The 19,920-nt window shown below is 35.1% G+C and overlaps 1 protein-coding gene across 2 annotated transcripts in view; it reads left to right on the forward strand.

Moving 5' to 3' along the window:
• Positions 1-19,920, forward strand: part of TNKS (tankyrase) — a gene marked incomplete at its 5' end in the record, with an annotated part of 176,260 nt that overhangs the window by 24,064 nt on the left and 132,276 nt on the right. For both annotated transcript variants that reach the window (XM_082680365.1, XM_082680366.1), the window contains one exon: positions 346-570. In XM_082680365.1, the coding sequence (XP_082536491.1) occupies positions 346-570 (225 nt within the window). The remainder of the gene's footprint in view (positions 1-345; positions 571-19,920) is intronic.

Here is a 19,920-nt window from a genome sequence, read left to right on the forward strand (position 1 = left end):
ATACATATGATTTTGTCTTGTGAAGCATGAGGGGAAAGTGAATGCCTTGGACAGGAATCTTGCCTCATTCATTTTACATTTCTAGCACAGTTGCCCAGCACATAATAGATGTTGAAGAAATGTTTTTTGAAGGAACTGAGCAAATTAAGGGAAGAGCTTTCTTAGTTCTAAGTTCTGTGAGATGAGAGAATCCATTTGAATGGCAACTTTTTTTTTTTTTTACCTTTTTGCTATAGAACACAGTACTTCAGTTGTTCGCATTTGTTGGTATTGTTAAAGGAATTCTAATGGTTCTTTTTACAAAATTGACGTACAGTATAAAATATTTTCCCTCTTCCGTTTTAGGTTTTGGAAGGAAGGATGTCGTAGAACACTTACTGCAGATGGGTGCTAATGTCCATGCTCGTGATGATGGCGGTCTCATCCCGCTTCATAATGCCTGTTCTTTTGGCCATGCTGAGGTTGTGAGTCTGTTACTGTGCCAAGGAGCTGATCCAAATGCCAGGGATAACTGGAACTATACCCCTCTGCATGAAGCTGCTATTAAAGGAAAGATCGATGTATGTATTGGTAAGTATTATTTGTTGATATCTAAATTGTACTATCAGCCTGACAGGTGTAACATTTTAAATGAAGGTTTACACAAGGAAGAAGGGTAACTTTTTCCTTGTTTTTTATTGCAGTGGAAATAGTGTTCCCAGAGAATAAATAAAGAAGGCTTTATTACTTATTCTTAGAAACAATTCTTTTCCACCAAGGGGAAGTAGAGAGATGGAAATCTAAAGTTGGTTAGGAACAAGTTTCGCAACATTAACTCTCCAAATGTGAGGCAAATGTCCACTGGTGTGGAACTAAATTTTGATGGATTACTGTTATCAACTTTAGTTAATTTACAGTCTCTTTAAAAGACTGCAAGTTTTCCATCCTAGCATCAGTGAGAACCATTATAAAGTACAAGTTCTAACTGAACTGGATGACATATTTGGAGGTTTTAGGTTGATTCAAGGAAAGTCATGTAGTACTAAGGCAAAACCTTTTTCTTTATGTTACTAAAATTGAACACCAGCTATTTTATTAGCACTGGAAAAGCTCTGAGTGGTTTGAATACAGTAGTTCAAGGCTTAATATTTTCAACATGTGCCATAGTCTAGAGAAAAAGCAATTTCAAACAAAATTGAAATTTTCAACGATTTTAAGTATTGTGATTATATGAAATTGTATTCAATCAGCATGTCTTTCTATTTTATATGTATCTAAGTATATATATTTTTAGATTTTGCTATATTTTATAAACTCTTTCATTTTGAATCTAAAACAAGCTTCTAGAGAACAAGCATAATTTCTCCTGAGTGTATCATCTCCTTCTTGAAACTTAAGGTGGTGGATGTTCGTTTAGCCTGTGGCAGGTTGATTTACATAATTGTTGTCTTCCTGAATGGCATCCATTTGTTTAGTCAGATATTTTTATGATAAAACTCAAATACATATGTCATTTTTAAAGATACAGAGGCGGTGCCATTATTAAGATTTTCTCCCTCTTCATAGCCATCTCTTCCAGCCTCAAATATATTTTTTAGTGTTCCTCAAATTATTGCATTGCCTGACAAAACTTCTTTATCCCATTCTCTCTCATTATCCTTTGTCACTTCACCATCCATTGATGTGACCCTTTGGACACCTTATCCTTTTTGATCTTTGACATGTTCCATTTTCACTTGATTTACCCATTTCCTCCTATGTCTCTCCCTAAAACAGCCATGTCCTAGACTAAGTCATTTCATAAAAGTAACCCAAAAAGCTTGAACTTACCACATATTCTCTGACCACTAAACATCTTAAGTTACTTGTGATAAGTTACTAAGTGATAACAATTATTGAACTTGACATGTATTCTTACCTAATCTTCTAGACCTTCAACTTCCCTACTTTCATCCTTTCTTGCTTCACTTTGTCATATCCATTGGATTTTTCTGTCATTAGCTATAGAATTTTATACAGTTTTTACCTTCTTGGAATATTATCCCTTTTAGGCTTCAGTGTTCTATTTTCCTACCTGTACCTCTCTGAATTTTTCATTCTATCAGTGCTTTTAATACCTTATTGAAATTAATATTCCTCTCCTCCTCCTAAATCCACTTCCCAAAAGTATATAATGAAAATGCTCCTTTTATCTAAGTTCATTTATTGGTTTTTTGAGTGTCAGTTATAAATTGAGGTTCAGTTTCAGACAACCCATTTCCTACCATAAAAATACTAAAATTCATTCCATAACTAAAAATATAAATATATACTTCTATAAACATTAGAATATAAAACCAAACTCTTAATATAAAGCTATATTATAAATATTCCTTTTGGGTCATTTTCTTGCACGGGCAGAATTGAATGAGACCTTTCTAATTCTGAGTGCAGTGATACTTGTATCTAAACTATATACTTTGTTTTCCTAAATCTCCCACAGGCAAGCATAGGCATTCTTTATTGCCCAAAGAACTTTTAAGTAATTAAAATTAATTAAAATTTAAGTTTTTTGAATATTTTTATTGATGATTGTGATTCTGATATTATAGATTCTCCTCTTGAAGTGATCAAACCCTTTTTTTTTCCACTGAAAACTACTGATGTCTTACTTTATCCGTTAAAAATTGCAAAGGAGCATGTCTTTGCTGATGTTGTGTGCTTTGGAGATGTAGATTTGTTTCATCCAGTTGTGGATTCAAAAGGCTTTACACGTCATAAGTTAGCACATCACGCTTTATCTTCAGTTCCACTGATCATAGTAGAATTGGTCACCATTTTGTTGATGATGATCAATAAGATTGTGTGGGACTCATTATAAGGGCATAAATGTGTTTGATATTTGGGTGGGAGTTGAAGTTAAGCTTTTAGCTCGTAACCTCTTATGAGTTGACATTGGCTAGGATGGTCTAGGAAACCAGGCTAGGATGGTCTAGGAAACCATCAATTGTATACTATAGAGTCTAAGGTCTAAATAATACAGAATATTCACAGAATTATAAAATATTTATTAAATTAAATAGAAAATACATTTCTCATCTATTTCTTATACAACTGAATCTATAAATCTTTGCATAATGGGTCAATAAAACTAAGAAAGCCTCCTGTATGTTGTCTTGGCTAGATTGTTGTGTTGCCCTTGCTAGATTGCTGTGTTTCCCAGTAAACCACAGATCTTAAAATATCATATTGCTTTATTATATTTAACTCTTTACATAATAAGAGGCATTTATTATGTTTTGTTTTTGTTTTTGTTTTTGTTTTTTTGCGGTACGCGGGCCTCTCACTGTTGTGGCCTCTCCCGTTGCAGAGCACAGGCTCCGGACGCGCAGGCTCAGCGGCCATGGCTCACGGGCCCAGCCGCTCCGCGGCATGTGGGATCTTCCCGGACCGGGGCACGAACCCGTGTCCCCTGCATCGGCAGGCGGACTCTCAACCACTGCGCCAGCAGGGAAGCCCTATTATGTATTTTTAACATTTATTTTGAAATATAGATTCATAGGAAGTTGCAAAAATAGTACAAGAAGATCCATGTATCTATCCTTCACCCAGTTTTCCCCAGTGGTTACATCTTATGGAATCATAATACAGTATCAGAAATAGGACACTAGTGTTGGTACAGTGTGTATAGTTCTATGCCATTAATCACACGTTGAGATTCATGTAACTACTACTGCAGTCAAGATACAGAACACGTTATCAGACTCCCCAAAGATCCCCCTCATTCTACTTATTTATAGCCTACTTTTATAATGACCTACTCCCCATCCCACATCCTTAACCCCTGGCAACCACTAATATGTTCTCATGTGTATAATTTTACCATTTTGAGAATTTTATATAAATAGAATCATACAGTATATAATTTTTTGAGATTGGCTTTTTTTTTTTTTTTCACTTGACCTTCCAGATTTTTTTTTAAATTGCTGATTATTATGCCATGGTGTTGATGTACCATAGTTTAGCCATTCACCAATTGAAGAACATTTTGGTTGTTTCTACTTTTTGGCTATTACAAATAAAGCTCCTGTGAACATTTGTTTACAGGTTTTTATGTGGAGATGAGTTTTCTTTTCTCTAGATAAATGCTCTGGAGTGTGATTGCTGGTAATACAGTAAGTATATGTTTAGCTTTTTAAAGAAACTGTCATAGTATTTTCCAGTGTGTTCCATGATTTTTCATTCCTAACAGCAATGTATGAGAGATCTAGTTTCTCTGCACCCTTGCCAGGATTTTGTATTGTCACTATCTTTTATTTTAGCTGTCCTAATAGCTCAACAGCGTTTTAATTTACACTTCCCTAATGGCTAGTGATGTTTCACTTGCTTATTGCCATCTGTATCTCCTCTTTGGTAAAATGCCTCTTCATGTCTTTTGCCCTTTTTCTTGAAATGGAGTAGGATGTGTATTATCTGGGATGCTTTTAGTTGCAAATAACAGAATACCTCAACAATAATCGCTTAAACAATAAAATCTTATTGACTCACGTGATAGAAAGTCTGCACGAGGTTTTAGGATTGACTCAGGAGTTTCAACAATCTCTAAATAGGCAAACATGTTAGCTTTTCCCTCTTGGTTTCTAGCTCCAAGCATCATATTCTCACATCAACATCCAAAGCAGGAAAGGAGGAGGTAAAAAAAGGGCTTTTTCTACTTAAGTTTTTTTTTAAGAAGAAAAATCTTTCCCAGAAAACTTCCTCTTAAGAGCCCATTTTTCGGAAGTAGGTTACATGTTCACCCCCTGCAGTAACCACTGGCAAACAGGAATGAGATTATCAGAATTAGTACCAGTCATGATTTATCCCCTACATCTGGGCACCTTGCTTCCCAAATAAAATTGGATTTTTTTAAGTAGTAAGAAGAGGAAATAAGTTTGAGTGGATGATTAATGATGTTTCCACAGAAGGATAAAACAAGTAAGATATAAGACTTATTAGTAACATGCCTAGGAGTGGGATTGCTGGGTGGAATGCTGGGTGGAATGATAAGTGTGTGTACAAGAAGCTGCATTTCCCCGATGGCTGAATGTGTTGAGCATATTTTTATGTACATATTGATCATTTATGTGTATTTTTTTGTGAGGTCTCTGTTCAGATCTTTTGACTTTTTTTCCTTATTATTCCCAAGTTTTGAGAATTCTTTTTTGTGTTATGGATATAGACCTGTGTTGGATTTATATATTGTGAATCCTTTCTCCCAATCTTGCCTTTCATTTTCTTAATGGTGTCTTCAGGCAAGCAAAAGTTTCCAATTTTGGTTGAAGTCCAATTTGTCAGTTAAAATAGAAAAAGTATTTGGTGTCTTCCCAGCACTGGAATAAGGTGAGGTATCTAATAGACAATTATTCTTAGGTTAAACACAGTTTATAGTGAAATAAGATTATAGTTTTAATTATCAATACATTGCAGAAATTCAGGAAAGCAGGTTTTGGTTTAAGGGTCTCTGCTTGAAGTGCCTTATGATAACTTAGGATACACTTTTAAAAATTAAAATGAAAGAATTGGCTACCCCATAATGAAAAATTGAATGTATTATGTGGCTCATTTTTAAGATTTAAAAGTCAGGTGGATCTTGTTTAATTAAAAAATAATTATCCAAAATATGCATGGTTATTTCTGTGATAACATTGTTTGCCCCTACTATTTGGAAGTATATTTCTAGAATCTAGGGAAATAGGTTATTTTTAATAACTTGTTGCATGAAATCTTTCTGTGAAGGAAGACATTAATTTGTAATACTTAAACTTTTTTTTTTTTTGGTTTGTGCTATCCCTTGGCTCTTCTGAGATCAAAAGACACACACAGATGTTCTTTGAGCTGTTTCTTCATGTCACTGGCTTTGGTCATAGTTTTTCATATTCCCGCAACATTGAGACAGGAATTATAAGCAGTTTAAGTAGTTCAAAGACAGTCTTTATAGTTCTGGTGTAGTCTTAACCTCTAGTTCTCATTGGCATCTCGGAGTAGAGTAGCTATCTGTCCACTCAATAGTATATTTCCTTTCCTTTTTTTTTTTTCCTACAAAATGTGAGTTGGGAGCCAAATATAAACTTTGGAGCACAAGTTTTAAGGACCAGAGTACGATTTACCATATTTTATTTTTTCCTACCTTTGTTATTTAGGGATTACATTTTCACATACAGTCCTCTTCAGCCTGGGTCTATGAGTGAGGGAACTCCCCTGCTATCACTTTCCAACTTGTAGCAGAAGCAAGGAATGAACTTATTTTACTAATAAGCCTTTGAGATTATGGAGAACATTGTTACTGGCCATAACCTAGACTACCCTGACTGACTACACTCTATTTATGAAATTGAATTCCTAAGTAAACAATAAAGAAATGGTTACGAAGAATGACTTGTTTGGTTACCATCACAGAGAAAAATATCTTGGAGCTGATCCCCAAGTGAATCAGGGTCATAAACACAGTTCAAAGTGCTTTCCTACTTAATAATTAGCATATACAAGTGGTATGTGCATAGTGATGAATTAAACTAAAATTGTTGTAATCAAAATATATTTGCTTTCCAATGCAGCTGTAGGGTCAAGTGACAGTCTCTTAAACTGAATCAGGTAAGGTGTCAATTTGAGCATGCTTCCAATCAGTCAGTGTCTTGTTATGTGCACCTTTGGTATTCTGCTGAGATTGTACTTGGTTCTTCTTGGCTGATCCTATTGTTAATCTTCTGTGGTAAGGAACTAACAATAATTGTCTCATTTATTCTTGTATTCTTGTTGCCTATAGCTGGTATCTAATTGTATACTCAAGAAATGTGTGTGGAATGACAGAGCAATTCACAGGAAGATGACTAGGTTCTCTCTGGCTTTTTTGCATTACTTTATGTTAACGTGGATAAGGAAGTTGAGTAATTTTCTACTCCTTTTTTTTTTTTTTTTTTTTTTTTGCGGTACGCGGGCCTCTCACTGTTGTGGCCTCTCCCGTTGCAGAGCACAGGCTCTGGACGCGTAGGCTCAGCGGCCATGGCTCACGGGCCTAGCCGCTCCGTGGCATGTGGGATCTTCCCAGACCGGGGCACGAACCCGTGTCCCCTGCATCGGCAGGCGGACTCTCAACCACTGCGCCACCGGGGAAGCCCTCTACTTCTTCTTGATTAGGTGGTATTTTGAGATTCTTTTATTTTAAAGTTATGTGAATTTGCAGCATGTCAGATAATACTCTATTTATATACAAATATAAAACGTATAGTCAGATATAAATTATGTGTAGATAATCTACCATTTGTCAAATCGTCATTCTTCATTAAGGATGGGTTGTTGAATATTGGTTCCGAGCATGCATTGACTTCTGGTTATGGATTTTCTATAAGGAATGGGCAGTCATACACTTTTTGTTGTTACTTGTAGATTAAACCCATGAGTTCTCCTGTCATGAACTGAAGAGTTGAGACAGGGAGGGAGAAGAAAGAAAAAGGTGATGTTGGTACATTTACCAAAAATTGCTTTGGTTACATGATACATAATACAGTGTTTTCCCTTGAGGCAGCCCAAAGTACCTAACCAAACAATTTCACTAATATTTATAACCTATGCATGAAGCAGATGATTCAAATTACCTACCATTTTACTAGTGAAGAAAGGAGAAAGCTGTTACTTTGCCACAGTCTGTAGAGCTGATATAAAGTTGTTATAATAAGAAATGTTTTCTTGACTAAGAACAGAAAGTTCTCTCTGCTTAGTGAGATTTATTTGAGTGTATTTTAAGAATAAAAAACTAATTTCATTCTTTAAATGTGCCAAACAAATCCTTCTTTATTCTTAGTTCAGCTTTTTAGATCATCTAATATTTAACAAATTTAAAGTGGTAATTTTACCTTGCTTTAAAAACAAAAACAAAAACAAAATCTTAAGATAATCTATTTACTAAAGCTTAAACTGTTTTTATTATTATAACTCACTCCTAAAGTAGTATCTGTTTCATAATTTCCAGGCAACTCTATTTTATGTATCTTTTATCTAGAAAGATATATTTACTTTCCTTGTTCAAACTCTGTTTTAAATTACCTTATCTACACACTCGTGTTTCTCTTTAGATCATATAAATCTTTCTCCTTTACTAAATTACCTGATCACTTCCATGGTCCTTTGATGAAAAGTCCTGGAACTTGGGAGTGGCATGGGATTGAGGGTGGGGGGAGAGAAGGGTGGGACTGCTTCTGGTACATTCTTGTCTTTTCAAATATAATACATTGAAGATTAACAGCTTTCTGGGTTTTGTCTTAACAGTAATATTAAGAGTAATAGATGTTCATTTAAAAAAAATTAGCAAGTACACTGATAATAATTGTCACACCTCATTTTCTGTCCATTTAGATTTATGTAGCCAATAAATGAAAATCGGTTAAAATGTAAAAAATTTAAATTTAATTCCTCAGTTGTACTAGCCACATTTCAAGTGCTTAATTACCATATCTGGCTATTGGTTACCTTATCAGAGTGTGTAGATATTGAAATTGCCATCATTGTAGAAAGTTCTATTGGATAGGGCTGTTATAGTCAGTGTACCTGTGTCCATAGTCCTTTCTACATAAAAATGAGATCATTCCACGCATGCTGTTTTCTTATTTTTTCACTTTGTGTTATGACCATATTTCATTATCAGTGAATATTTTTGTCTAATCTCATTTTTTTTTTTTTTGCGGTATGCGGGCCTCTCACTGTTGTGGCCTCTCCCATTGCGGAGCACAGCCTCTGGACGCGCAGGCTCAGCGGCCATGGCTCACGGGCCCAGCTCTTCCGCAGCATGTGGGATCTTCCTGGACCGGGGCACGAACCCATGTCCCCTGCATCGGCAGGCAGACTCTCAACCACTGCGCCACCAGGGAAGCCCTCTAATCTCATTTTTAAAGGCAGTCAAGAATTATATAGAAATAACCACTTTTAAAATCATTCACCTATATTAGGCCATTTAGAATATTTCTGATTTTTCACTATTTTATAAACAGTACTATAGAGACTATCATTTTCATTAATTACATATGTAAACCCTGATTACTTTAGGATAAACTACTGGAAAGCTAGAGCTTCTTAATAAGAATCAAAGAAATGTAGCTGCTGGAGTACTCTATTAGGGCTCTTGATTTAGTCTGTCACATTATCTATCCATATGCCATCCATAAATGAGCTAGGTTAAGAAAATTCATTTCCCACACCTTCCTTACTCTTTGTAAAAATTCATTGAAAATTCAGTGAAGTCTTGAGAATTTGTTTCACTTGCTTTTGTTTCATTTTTCTCTCTCTTCCCTTTTTCTGCAAGAATACTTCCCTTTGGCATTTTTTTTTTTTCTTTTGCGGTACGCGGGCCTCTCGCTGTTGTGGCCTCTCCCGTTACGGACCACAGGCTCCGGACCCACAGGCTCTGGACGCACAGGCTCAGCGGCCATGGCTCACGGGCCCAGCCGCTCCGCAGCATGTGGGATCTTCCCGGACCGGGGCACGAACCCGTGTCCCCTGCATCGGCAGGCGGACTCTCAACCACTGCGCCACCAGGGAAGCCCTCCCTTTGGCATTTTTAACATTACTTTTCCATATAAAAACTGAATTGGGATCTTTTAAACAAGTCTCAATGTAGCATTTTCATAAAAACTAAAAAAAGAAAATGGCAAAATTCCATACTTGTATCCTTAAAAAGGAGAAGAGCCAAAAATGATAGCAGTTTTTCCCTTCTGAAATAATCCCTGGTTAGAGTGTTTATGCATTTACCTGATATATTTGGGATTACTTTAGTAGGCATTCTGGTTAATGGTGTTAAATATATATTGATATGTTTATATAGAGAGTTTGATATTTGTTCATTGTATTTTATTAAAATTCCCAGAATGAATGTCTTTATTCTCCTAAGCACTTAAGAAATATATCAAAGATGCTTAAATTAGGGGGAAAAGGTCAAGTAACAAGAACAAAAGAACAACCAAAAAAACACCTCATACATTTTATAAAGTGATGTAATGCTTTGCTTACTGCTCAAGACTGTCTGTTAAATTAATTAATTATATGTTTGCACTTACTTTTAGATTAAACATGATTGTCCAAAACAGTCTATGGATTTCAGTGAGATGCATGGCTTAAGTTTGGTGTTGTATGAAAGTGGTATTTGAGGCAAATGGCTCATGTAACCAGTGGGTTCTCTTTACATGGCTATCGTGTTATCTGAAACGCATGTATATTAAAACTGTGTCCTTGCTTTGTACAGTTCCCTGGTAACTGAGATTTCAGAGGCAGGCCCAGATTGGAGATAAAGACTCATGGAGTCCTTCTCACTCCCCATTTTCAGCTGACCAAACTAGAAAGTTGTTAAGTATAATAATTGCAGTTTCAGGCTTTAAAAAAATGTTATGTATTTTTGTTGTTTTAGTTCTTCAGTTATTTAAATCTGCTAATTCTCTTTTTTTATATGGGGGTGGGTGTTAGACTTTTCATCTGTAAACAGAATCCAGGATTAAGAATGTAACCTTATTGTGAGTTGTTTCATATTCTGCCCTCAGGTATGACAGTACAAATAAGACATTAAGAAATCCCACAGTGTGTCCAAATATATATTTATTTTGTGTCAAGCCTGAAAATTTCTATATTTGTTGTGGTACAAATAATCATGGTTACAGATAGAGGGCATATAATTCATTTTGCCTTTGGGGGGCACAATTTTGAGCGTTGATCTTTTGAAAGAACCTTTTGTACTTGAGTATGAGGATGGAGGGAACAAGAGAAGGAAGTATTCTAGTGGGTCTCCTAAAATGGAACCCTGGCTGCCTTGGTGTTACTGCAGAGTCTGGTTGCCTGCTTTCCCACAGGGTGTTGTTGGATGGGGTTAGGAAGAGGACATTGGTCGCTGGAGGAAGGTATTTAGGACAGATGCATAGATGTGCCCTTTAGAATTCACATGAAGGAAAGAAAGCTTGAGTTACAGTTCTGGTGTGATCTTGGCTTCTACTTGTGTAGAATGATAAGGTAGAAATTAAATGCTTGGCTTTAGAATTAAGTATGAATTCCCCTTTACCACAAATAATTTAGTTGCTTTGAGCCTCAATTTCTCACGTATAAGGTGGGCATCAGACCTACTGCATCAGGTTCTTATGGAAAGTTAAATGAAATAATAAGGCAGGTAGAGCCTCAGCAAGTGCTTGTTTCCTTCCACTCTCTTTTCCCTTGGGTGGCAGCATAAGGTGTTCTCAGAGATCATTTCTGTATTCTGACACTGGGTAAAAACGTAATGACAGATATGTGGCTCTTTGTTGCCTTCAATGTGAATTAGTTTATGTCCTTTGTTTCATATTCCTTGTTACTTTGTAAACTTGAATTATGATTTGATAAGACATGAAACTTTTTAAAAAATGGCAGTTTATGCCTTTTAACTTAGCAGAGACATTGCAGGTAGGATAATGGAAAATTATCGTAACATAAACATTTTCCCCACAAATACTTCAATAGCAGGAGTATGAAGTTCTAGTGATTTGTTGTGACTAAGTAAAAAGCGTATGAAAGCTTGACAAATGCAAAGAGATGTGAACAATGATAAGTTTTTAAAGGCAAATTAATTATGAGTAAATAGTTCTTCAAGTTGCTAGAGGGCATCATAATTGCTGTTTCTGAAAATTGCAGCCCTCTAGGAATGAGAGAAGGGAAAGAGCAAAGGAGGAACTCTGTTAAAAGAAAAAGGCATTCTTTTCCTCCTCACTGTGGGGGAAAGGAGCTCAGGTGGGATGTGAGAAACGTGATTGAATACTGTCATTAAGAATATCACTCATAGGATAATTTATCGAAAACAAGCTACATTAAAAAAATTATTTGATATATTTCCCAAAGAATGAAAACTTAACAGTTATGTTCTTTGCCTCCTTCAGGTTGAAAGTACGACAGTATATTGAGGTTCCAATCATTTGAATTCTTAGAGACATAGGAAAATAATAGTTGTGATATTATTTCTTAAGAAACTAAAATTCAAAGCAGAATCAGAATATTATGGTACTGGCTCAACCCTGTGTTCCTTGTGAAAAATGTTTTCAAACATGTGACTTTAAACCTTGTATCACTAAAACTGTAGCACTAAAACTGAATTGGTCTTAATATTTTATAGTGGGGGAATTTGCCTGGAAATGCTAGTAAGTCCTTGAGGCCTTACTCAGCTCTTAACAATTTAGGTGTGGACTCAGAAAGGCGGGTGAAACTTCTCTCAGAGAGATTGGGAAGCACCTTTTGCTTGTGGTTGCTGTCCTTAGAACTGTAAAAATTCTGTCATCCTGTTATAAACTTACGTGGTCAGACTATAATATCTACTTCGTTACTTATTAGTGTTTTATTTACATGACTCTAGTCAAGCATTAGAAAAAGTAATCTTCCCCTAAGTACAAGGAAGTATAAAACAATAATTGGGCACAAACGAATTCATTGTTCCTAGGGCTGTTACCAGTTTGCCTTTATTTTAATCCAACTGGTATTTTTTTAGCACTCTGTGCATGGGATTCTATTTTTGAAAGGCAGATGAAAAGGTCCTGATTGAAGGGATAGGGTGTTTATTGAGTTCCTATTGTGTGCTAAGAACCAAGCTAGGTTTATATATATTGTCTCAATTATGACCGCAATCCTTGGAGGAAGGTAGTGAAAGAGGAAATTGAAATTGACAGAGGTGAAGTCACTTGACTCAGGCCAGACAATTGCTAAGTAGAGAGCAGTATTCTCAAACCCAGGTTTGTCTGACTCCTAGACAGGGCTTTCTTTTAGACTTGATTCTCTAGGGTTTCCAGGTAGAAAGGAGATATGCTTTGTTATAATCATTCTTATATTTGTTCTACTGCCTGCTTTATCTTATAATAAATTGTGGTTTGTGTAAGCAGATAATGCTGATTTCCCAGATGTATTGGGGCCTGCCTTAACTCCTTATTGAAAAAAGGATATAATTGAATTGGATATAAGAATCTGCTATATACACATACAGAATAATCTATACCTAAGTTACTCCATATGTAACGGACCTTTTCAAAAATTCTTGGTCTTCTCTGTTTATAGGAAATCTTGATAATGGGAGCAAAATTTAATTGGAGGATTCTTTTATTATTATAACATTTCATGCCAAAGTTTGATCATAAAGAACTAGTCTTATGTAAATTCAGTAAAATTTTATTTACTTGGATTAGCTTTTTTGAGTAAGTAATTAAATATTTTCTAATGTCTTTAAAAAAATTCTTACATGCACATGTGTACTATATGTTAGCCACTGTTCTAAGAGCTCCTTAAATATTTATTTGTTTTGTCCTCCTAATAACCCCATGAGTAGGTACTGTTATTATCTCCTGATTTACTGGTGCGGAAATGGAAGTACAGAGAGGTGATGTCGCTTCCTGGGGTCCCAGAACTAGGAGGTGGCGGAACTGGGATTCTAACCCATTCAGTCTGGTTCCAGAGGACCAACTGTTAACTGTGGTGTTTTGCCATTAGTAAGTGCAGCAGACTTAGGAGAGAATTTGATTTTTTTGAACTTATTTTAGCTCAATGAACTATCTGCCTTTATGTGCCTCATTAGATGGAAACCCATTTGTAACTTTTTTCCGTGTCCCTCACCAGGAAAAAATAAGAATACATTTTTTTCCTAAGTTCAAAGGCACATAAAGACAGATAGTTCCTTGAGGTAAAATTATGTATCACAAGTATGCTAGTCCCAGTTGTTGACAGAATTCTGAATTTTTGGTGACTTTTGTATGAAAGGCAAAGACTAAAAAAAGTATAGTTAAAAACCTGGACTTTTACACAATAGAAAATTACTTCTTGACTATTTTACTTTAGACTTATTTCTACAGTCTCAGCATTATCACAGATTCTAAATTAATGTATTTATTTTATATTGGAATTGTTTATTTAATGCTACACCATATTTAATGTTGTTTGCTTGATAAGAACTGCCCAATTCTTATTTCTCCATTGGTTACAAATTAATTACTTTAAAGAGCAGCTTTAAGAGAAGTATTGTTTTGGCGAACATACTTAAACAGCATGTATAAAGATCATTTTTGTCTGAGGAGAAATATCTCTCATTATAAAAATAATATATATTTGTAATAAACATTAAAACACTGTAGAAATATGTAAAATAGAGACATTTTTGTAAAGATTCATTTACCACGTATAGCCATATCTACATAATACTTTAAATTTAAGATCTGTTACTGCTGTAGATGCCCATTGAGGTCCACCCATGTACTCTAGAACTAACGCCTCTTTCCCCATCACCATTGTTTTTATTGCCTCTTCCAGCTTCTCTGGCCAAGCTTTTGAAGTCCAGAACCAGATTTGAGGCAAGCTGGAGCAAATTCTCTTTAATGAGAGTTTGGAATTAAGGTTCAGATAGTACAAGTATATGTATTGTCTGTAGCTGAGGGTGATGGCAATAAAGCTGGGAGACAGGGATAGGCAGCAGCAGGATAAATTTGGGGACATGTTTCTGCCTTTGCTTTTGATGAGATGCCTCTATTCTTCAATAAATTTTCGTGTTGTTTAAGCCAGTTAAAGTAGTTTTTTCTCCCTTGTAATTAAAAAAAAAAAAGCCCTCTAATTGATAAAGTCAGTACTCAAAGATATATTCATAAGTCACAGCATCTTAAAATTAAAAGAATCCTTAGAAATCATTTTTATTATTTACCTTTTACTATTATTTACTGTTTTTAAAAACACTAGTTAGTGTTTTATTGATTTACTATTTGTTTATTTCCTATTATGTTATTAAACCACAGAAATCTTCCTTCAAATGAAATCTAATGCAGTAACCCAATGTGTAAAAGTGTTGAGAGGGGAGAAGCATAGACCTTCATGTATTCCACCTCACAAAAGTTCGTGTGTGTGTGTGAGTGTGAGTGCGGGGAGTAGGTGTGGTTTTAGCCAGGAGCAGTTTTGCCCATTGAGGAGATATTTAGCAATATCTAGAGACATTTTTGGTTGTCACAGTGGGGGAGGGCTGTTTACATCAATTGGGTAGAGGTCAGGGGTGCTGTTATCATCTTTCAATGCCCAGGGCTACTCCCTACTGTTGCAAGTTCATGTTGCAAGACAAGCCAAGGCCAAAGCCAGAGCCTGACTAATTTGACTAGAAACGATGCCACAAGTGCCAGCTCCTTGTGGTCCTTGTACTATACAGCAAAAAGGATGACACTGAGAGGAGAAGGGCTGAATGACTGCAGCACAAGTTGTGGGATCCTCTGTTGCTGAAGAGCCAATAGAAGGGGAGATGAAGAAAGCCCCCTACCCTACCTCATCAGAAGTGGGAAGTGATGAGGGAAGGTAGAGAGGTGAGTGGAAGGTGGCCTCACAGTAGCTCCTTGCAAGTCTCTCATCCTTCATTTCCAGAGGTCACAAGGCATTTGCACCAAGACACAGATGAACTGTGATTCAAGTCTTTGCTTAGCATGTGAGGATACTTGCAGAGTCTCCAGGGCACCATGGTGGAGCCATCACCCTACACCTGCAGTAAATAATTATCTGGTCCAAAATGTCAGTAGTTCACTCTGCTCTAGAGTAGTGCTGTTCGGTAGGTGTATAATGCCAGACATGAATGTAATTTAAATTTTTCTAATAGCCACATTAAAAAGAAACAGGTGATATTAATTTAATAATATATTACTTAAAGCAGCATATACAAAATATTATTTCAACATATGAGTATAGAACATTATTATGCTAAGTGAAATAAGTCAGAGAAAGACAAATACTGTATCACTTACATATGGAAATATAAAAAATACAACAAACTAGTGAATATATCAAAAAAAGAGGCAGACTCACAGATATAGAGAACGTAATAGTGGTTACCAGTGGGGAGGTAGGGGAGGGGCAATATAGGGTTAGGGCAGTGGGAGGTGCAAACTGTTGGGTGTAAGATAGGCTCCAGGATGTATTGTACAACCTGGGGAATAGAGCCAATATTTTGTAATGACTGTAAATGGGAAATAACCTTTAAAAATGGTATATAACATTAAAAAACATTATTAATGAAAAATTTTATATTTTTTTCAACTGGTTTCTGAAATCTAGCGTATATCTTCTACTTAAAGCACATCTCAATTCAAGCAAACTTTTCATCAGTAATACTTGATCTGTATTTAGATTTAATAAAATTTACAGTTGAAACAGTAGATTCACATATCTAAGGTGTTCAAAACATATTAAACATCTTCCAATAACTGAATCATGTACCAGTGTATCATGTATCAACTTAATATTTAAATTAATTAAAATTAAATAATTAAAATAAAATATAATTAATAATTCAGATCATCAGTCTCACTAGCCACATTTCAAAGACTCAATACTTACATATGGATAGTGGCTACTATATTGGACAGTGTAGCTCTAGGCACTAGAAGATCACTTAATCATCTTAATTTATGGCTAACCAGGCCAAGCTAAGACCACACAACCATTACTTCAGAACTTTTTTCCAGCTTGCTTGGATCTCTGTTCATTATATACCAGAATACCTGCTCTTAAATCTCCATTTCAGAAGAGTTTTATAAGTAGGGTCACATTAGGCTAGGCATTATATTATGAGGTTCTCAGAGGTTTTTCCAAAGGATATTAATTAAGATGAAAGAAGCCTGCTTCACTCAGTGAATGTCACTACTCATTCAGTGAAAGATACCACTGAGCATCAAAAAAAAATCAACATGAGTCTAGTTTATGTTGAGAGAAACTTACTGATTAGCCTGAGTGTGTTGACAGGGAATAGAACTGATCATTCTTTCTGAGTCCCAAATTTAATTTGGTATGTAGAACCAGTATTTATCTCCTATGAATGTTAGAATTTGAAGGATTTAAATAGTTTATTTGGGGGTGGAAAGTGCTGGTAAGAAGATGGATCTTAATAAAGGAAGAGAATTCTAAAAAATATAAAGAGGAAATAAAATATTTTTAAAACAAAAAATTTTGCAGATGAAAATAAATATTAAATTTATATCAAAGAGTTTTCTTTGATTTGCCTAGTCAGACCTTATATATCTTGGTTCTAGAGTAGTGTTTGTAGGAATGTATTTAATGCTATTAACATTTATTTTAAAGTAATTTTTAAGGTATAACATAATTTAATTGATGTTACCTAAATTAAATTTATCCCAAGAATAGGAATATGGTGTTTTTACACTTGTAAAAATATCGTTTTTTGCAAATATACATGGAAACAGATTTATAGTTAAATCATTGCTTAACATCTGCTATATAGTATAACATACACTATAGTTAGGATAGGTTCACAAATTATTTACCTCTGACCTATTACTCTAAAACTTATTGCTTTGTTTTGAATTATCAACTATTTTTTATAGTAGTTCCTAATTTATATGTGTAATATATTTTTCTGTATCATTGAGTTTATCCTGTTTGAGCTTCTTGAACGTATAAATTTGTGTCTCTTATTAGTTATGGGAAAATCTTAGGCATTATCTCTTCAAATATGTATGTGTTTCTTTTAAGACTGATGACAACATATTAGACCTTCTCACTCCATCCTTTGTCCATGATTATTTCTCCTTGCAGCATTCTTGGATCTGTTGACATGTTTTCCAGGACAATAAATTTCTCTTCAGATTTATCTAATCTGCGATTAAACCCCTCTATTGAGCTTTTAAAAAATCAGCTTTATTGAATTACAACATAAAATTAGTTTGAGATAATGAAATAAAATGCATCCATTTTAAGTATATAATATTGACGAGTTTTGACAAATGTATTCGCCCGTGTAACCAGTACCACAATTTAATAGAGCAGTTTTATCACTCTAAAAAGTTCTTTGGTGTCCATTTGCAGTCAGTTTTCTCTTCCCCTCCACCATCCCCAGGGAACAATTGATCTGTTTTCTGTCACTGTAGATTAGTTTTCTGTTCTAGAAATATGTTCTTTCCTGTATGGCTCCTTTTGCTCAGCATGTTGTAGAGATTTCATCCCTCTAGTATGAGTCAATAGTTTATTTCTTTTTATTGCTTAGTAGTATTCTTTTGTATGGATATGCTATAATTTGCTTATCCTTTTACCTGTTGATGAATATTGAGATGTTTTTCATTTTTTTGCTTTTCTAAATAAACATGAAATTTTCATGTGCAGGTGTTTTGTATGGACATATTTCTTTTCCTCTTGGATAAATATCTAAAAGTAGGATGTTAGAACATACAGTAGTGTATATTTACCTTTATAATAATTGCCAAATTGATTTCCAGAGTAGTTACATACCACTCTACAGGCCCACCAGCAATGGATGAGAGTTCCAGTTTAGTACATTCTCATTAATATGGATACCATTAATAATAAAAGATGGGTCATTGCCCATCTTTTAAATTTGCATTTTCTTTTGAATAATAATATTGAGCATCTTTTCATGTATTAGAAGTTTGTATATCTTTTGTCTTATGCATTGACGATTATAGCTAGCTAAAATTTGGTCTCTTAGTATTTTGCTCCAAAATTAAAAAATTTATTTACTAAACTTGGTGCTTTGTGTGATTTAATTTTAGAAACTCAGTCAAATGAGTATTTCTGTACTCTAATTAAAAGAGTAAGATGGGGCTTCCCTGGTGGCGCAGTGGTTGAGGGTCCACCTGCTGATGCAGGGGACACGGGTTCGTGCCCCAGTCCGGGAGGATCCCACATGCCGCAGAGCGGCTGGGCCCCTGAGCCATGGCCGCTGAGCCTGCGCGTCCGGAGCCTATGCTCCGCAACGGGAGAGGCCACAACAGTGAGAGGCCCGCGTACTGCAAAAAAAAAAAAGAGTAAGATGACTATGAAATACTTGCAAAACATTTTAACATAAACATAACTTCTTTTAAAATAGAGTGTTCATTGTGAGGAACAGTTTTAGACCTTTAATGTAGCTCTAAAATTCACATAAGAAAGAATTTACTATATCTTAATAGGAGGGTTTCTGCCATTAAAAGTGAAAACTATACTTAAATGCTTTTTCGTAATTTACCTAAAAACCTTGCTACATTTTTAGCTTGGAAAATTCACATTGTTTCTATTTCTTCTATCTTCTTAAATCAGTTATTAGTGCCTGTACTTAAATAAAATTTATCATGATAGCACTTCATATTTTTCTAGGAATTTGATAAGATGAGGCTTCACATACGTGTAGAAATATTTTCTAAAATGATATGAATGCTTAAATTGAATAGTTTTGAGGAATTAAATGAATCGATTTCAGTCTCTGCTGCATTGGTCACAGACTGAAGGCATGCTCCTTGAATCTGGCTCGCTGTAGCTGAATGTTTGCACCAGAAATAGGAAAATCACATGTCCTTCTTGCCATAGCTTTTTTGAAAATGTCATTTTGAATATTCTGATCTTCCCTTGGGTTTAACTCTCTGTTATTATGCTAGCTGCTATATTTTCTCCACCCTTATAACTTCCAAAGGAGATAAATGGGTTTGAGATATAGAGCCTAGACATTTGGGATTTGAGGTTTGATTATGCCCTAATTGGTTAAAGATAATACAAGGAGATTTTGAATGTCCGTCCACAGTAGTCTCGAATTTACTTACTGAATGTTACTCAGATTTTAGTTTCCTTGTTTTTCTTTCAAACCTTAGTTTGTATATTGATTGTATATTCTGGGAACTTTGCTTCAGACATTTGTGCTACTTTTGAAGAAGAATCTGTTACAAGATGAATTTCTAATTGTATTATGTATCTGTAGTCATATTTTATTATTCCTCTTGGTAGCACAGAACTTTGAAAGCAACTTTTGAAGCATCCAGCATTGAGACTCCTACATGTCACTACTTCAAGTACAGACTGACAGTCTTGAAAGCCATGGTTGTTATCTTTGCCCTATGTATGTGCTGTTCTTCTGGTATCAGAAAATAGTATCACACAGATCTTCATAGGGAATAGTGTGAAACAAATTTGACTTGAGGAATT

Source organism: Grampus griseus (genome assembly GCF_964374135.1).
Source record: "Grampus griseus genome assembly, chromosome: 21".
In the NCBI taxonomy this organism is placed as follows: Eukaryota; Metazoa; Chordata; class Mammalia; order Artiodactyla; family Delphinidae; genus Grampus; species Grampus griseus.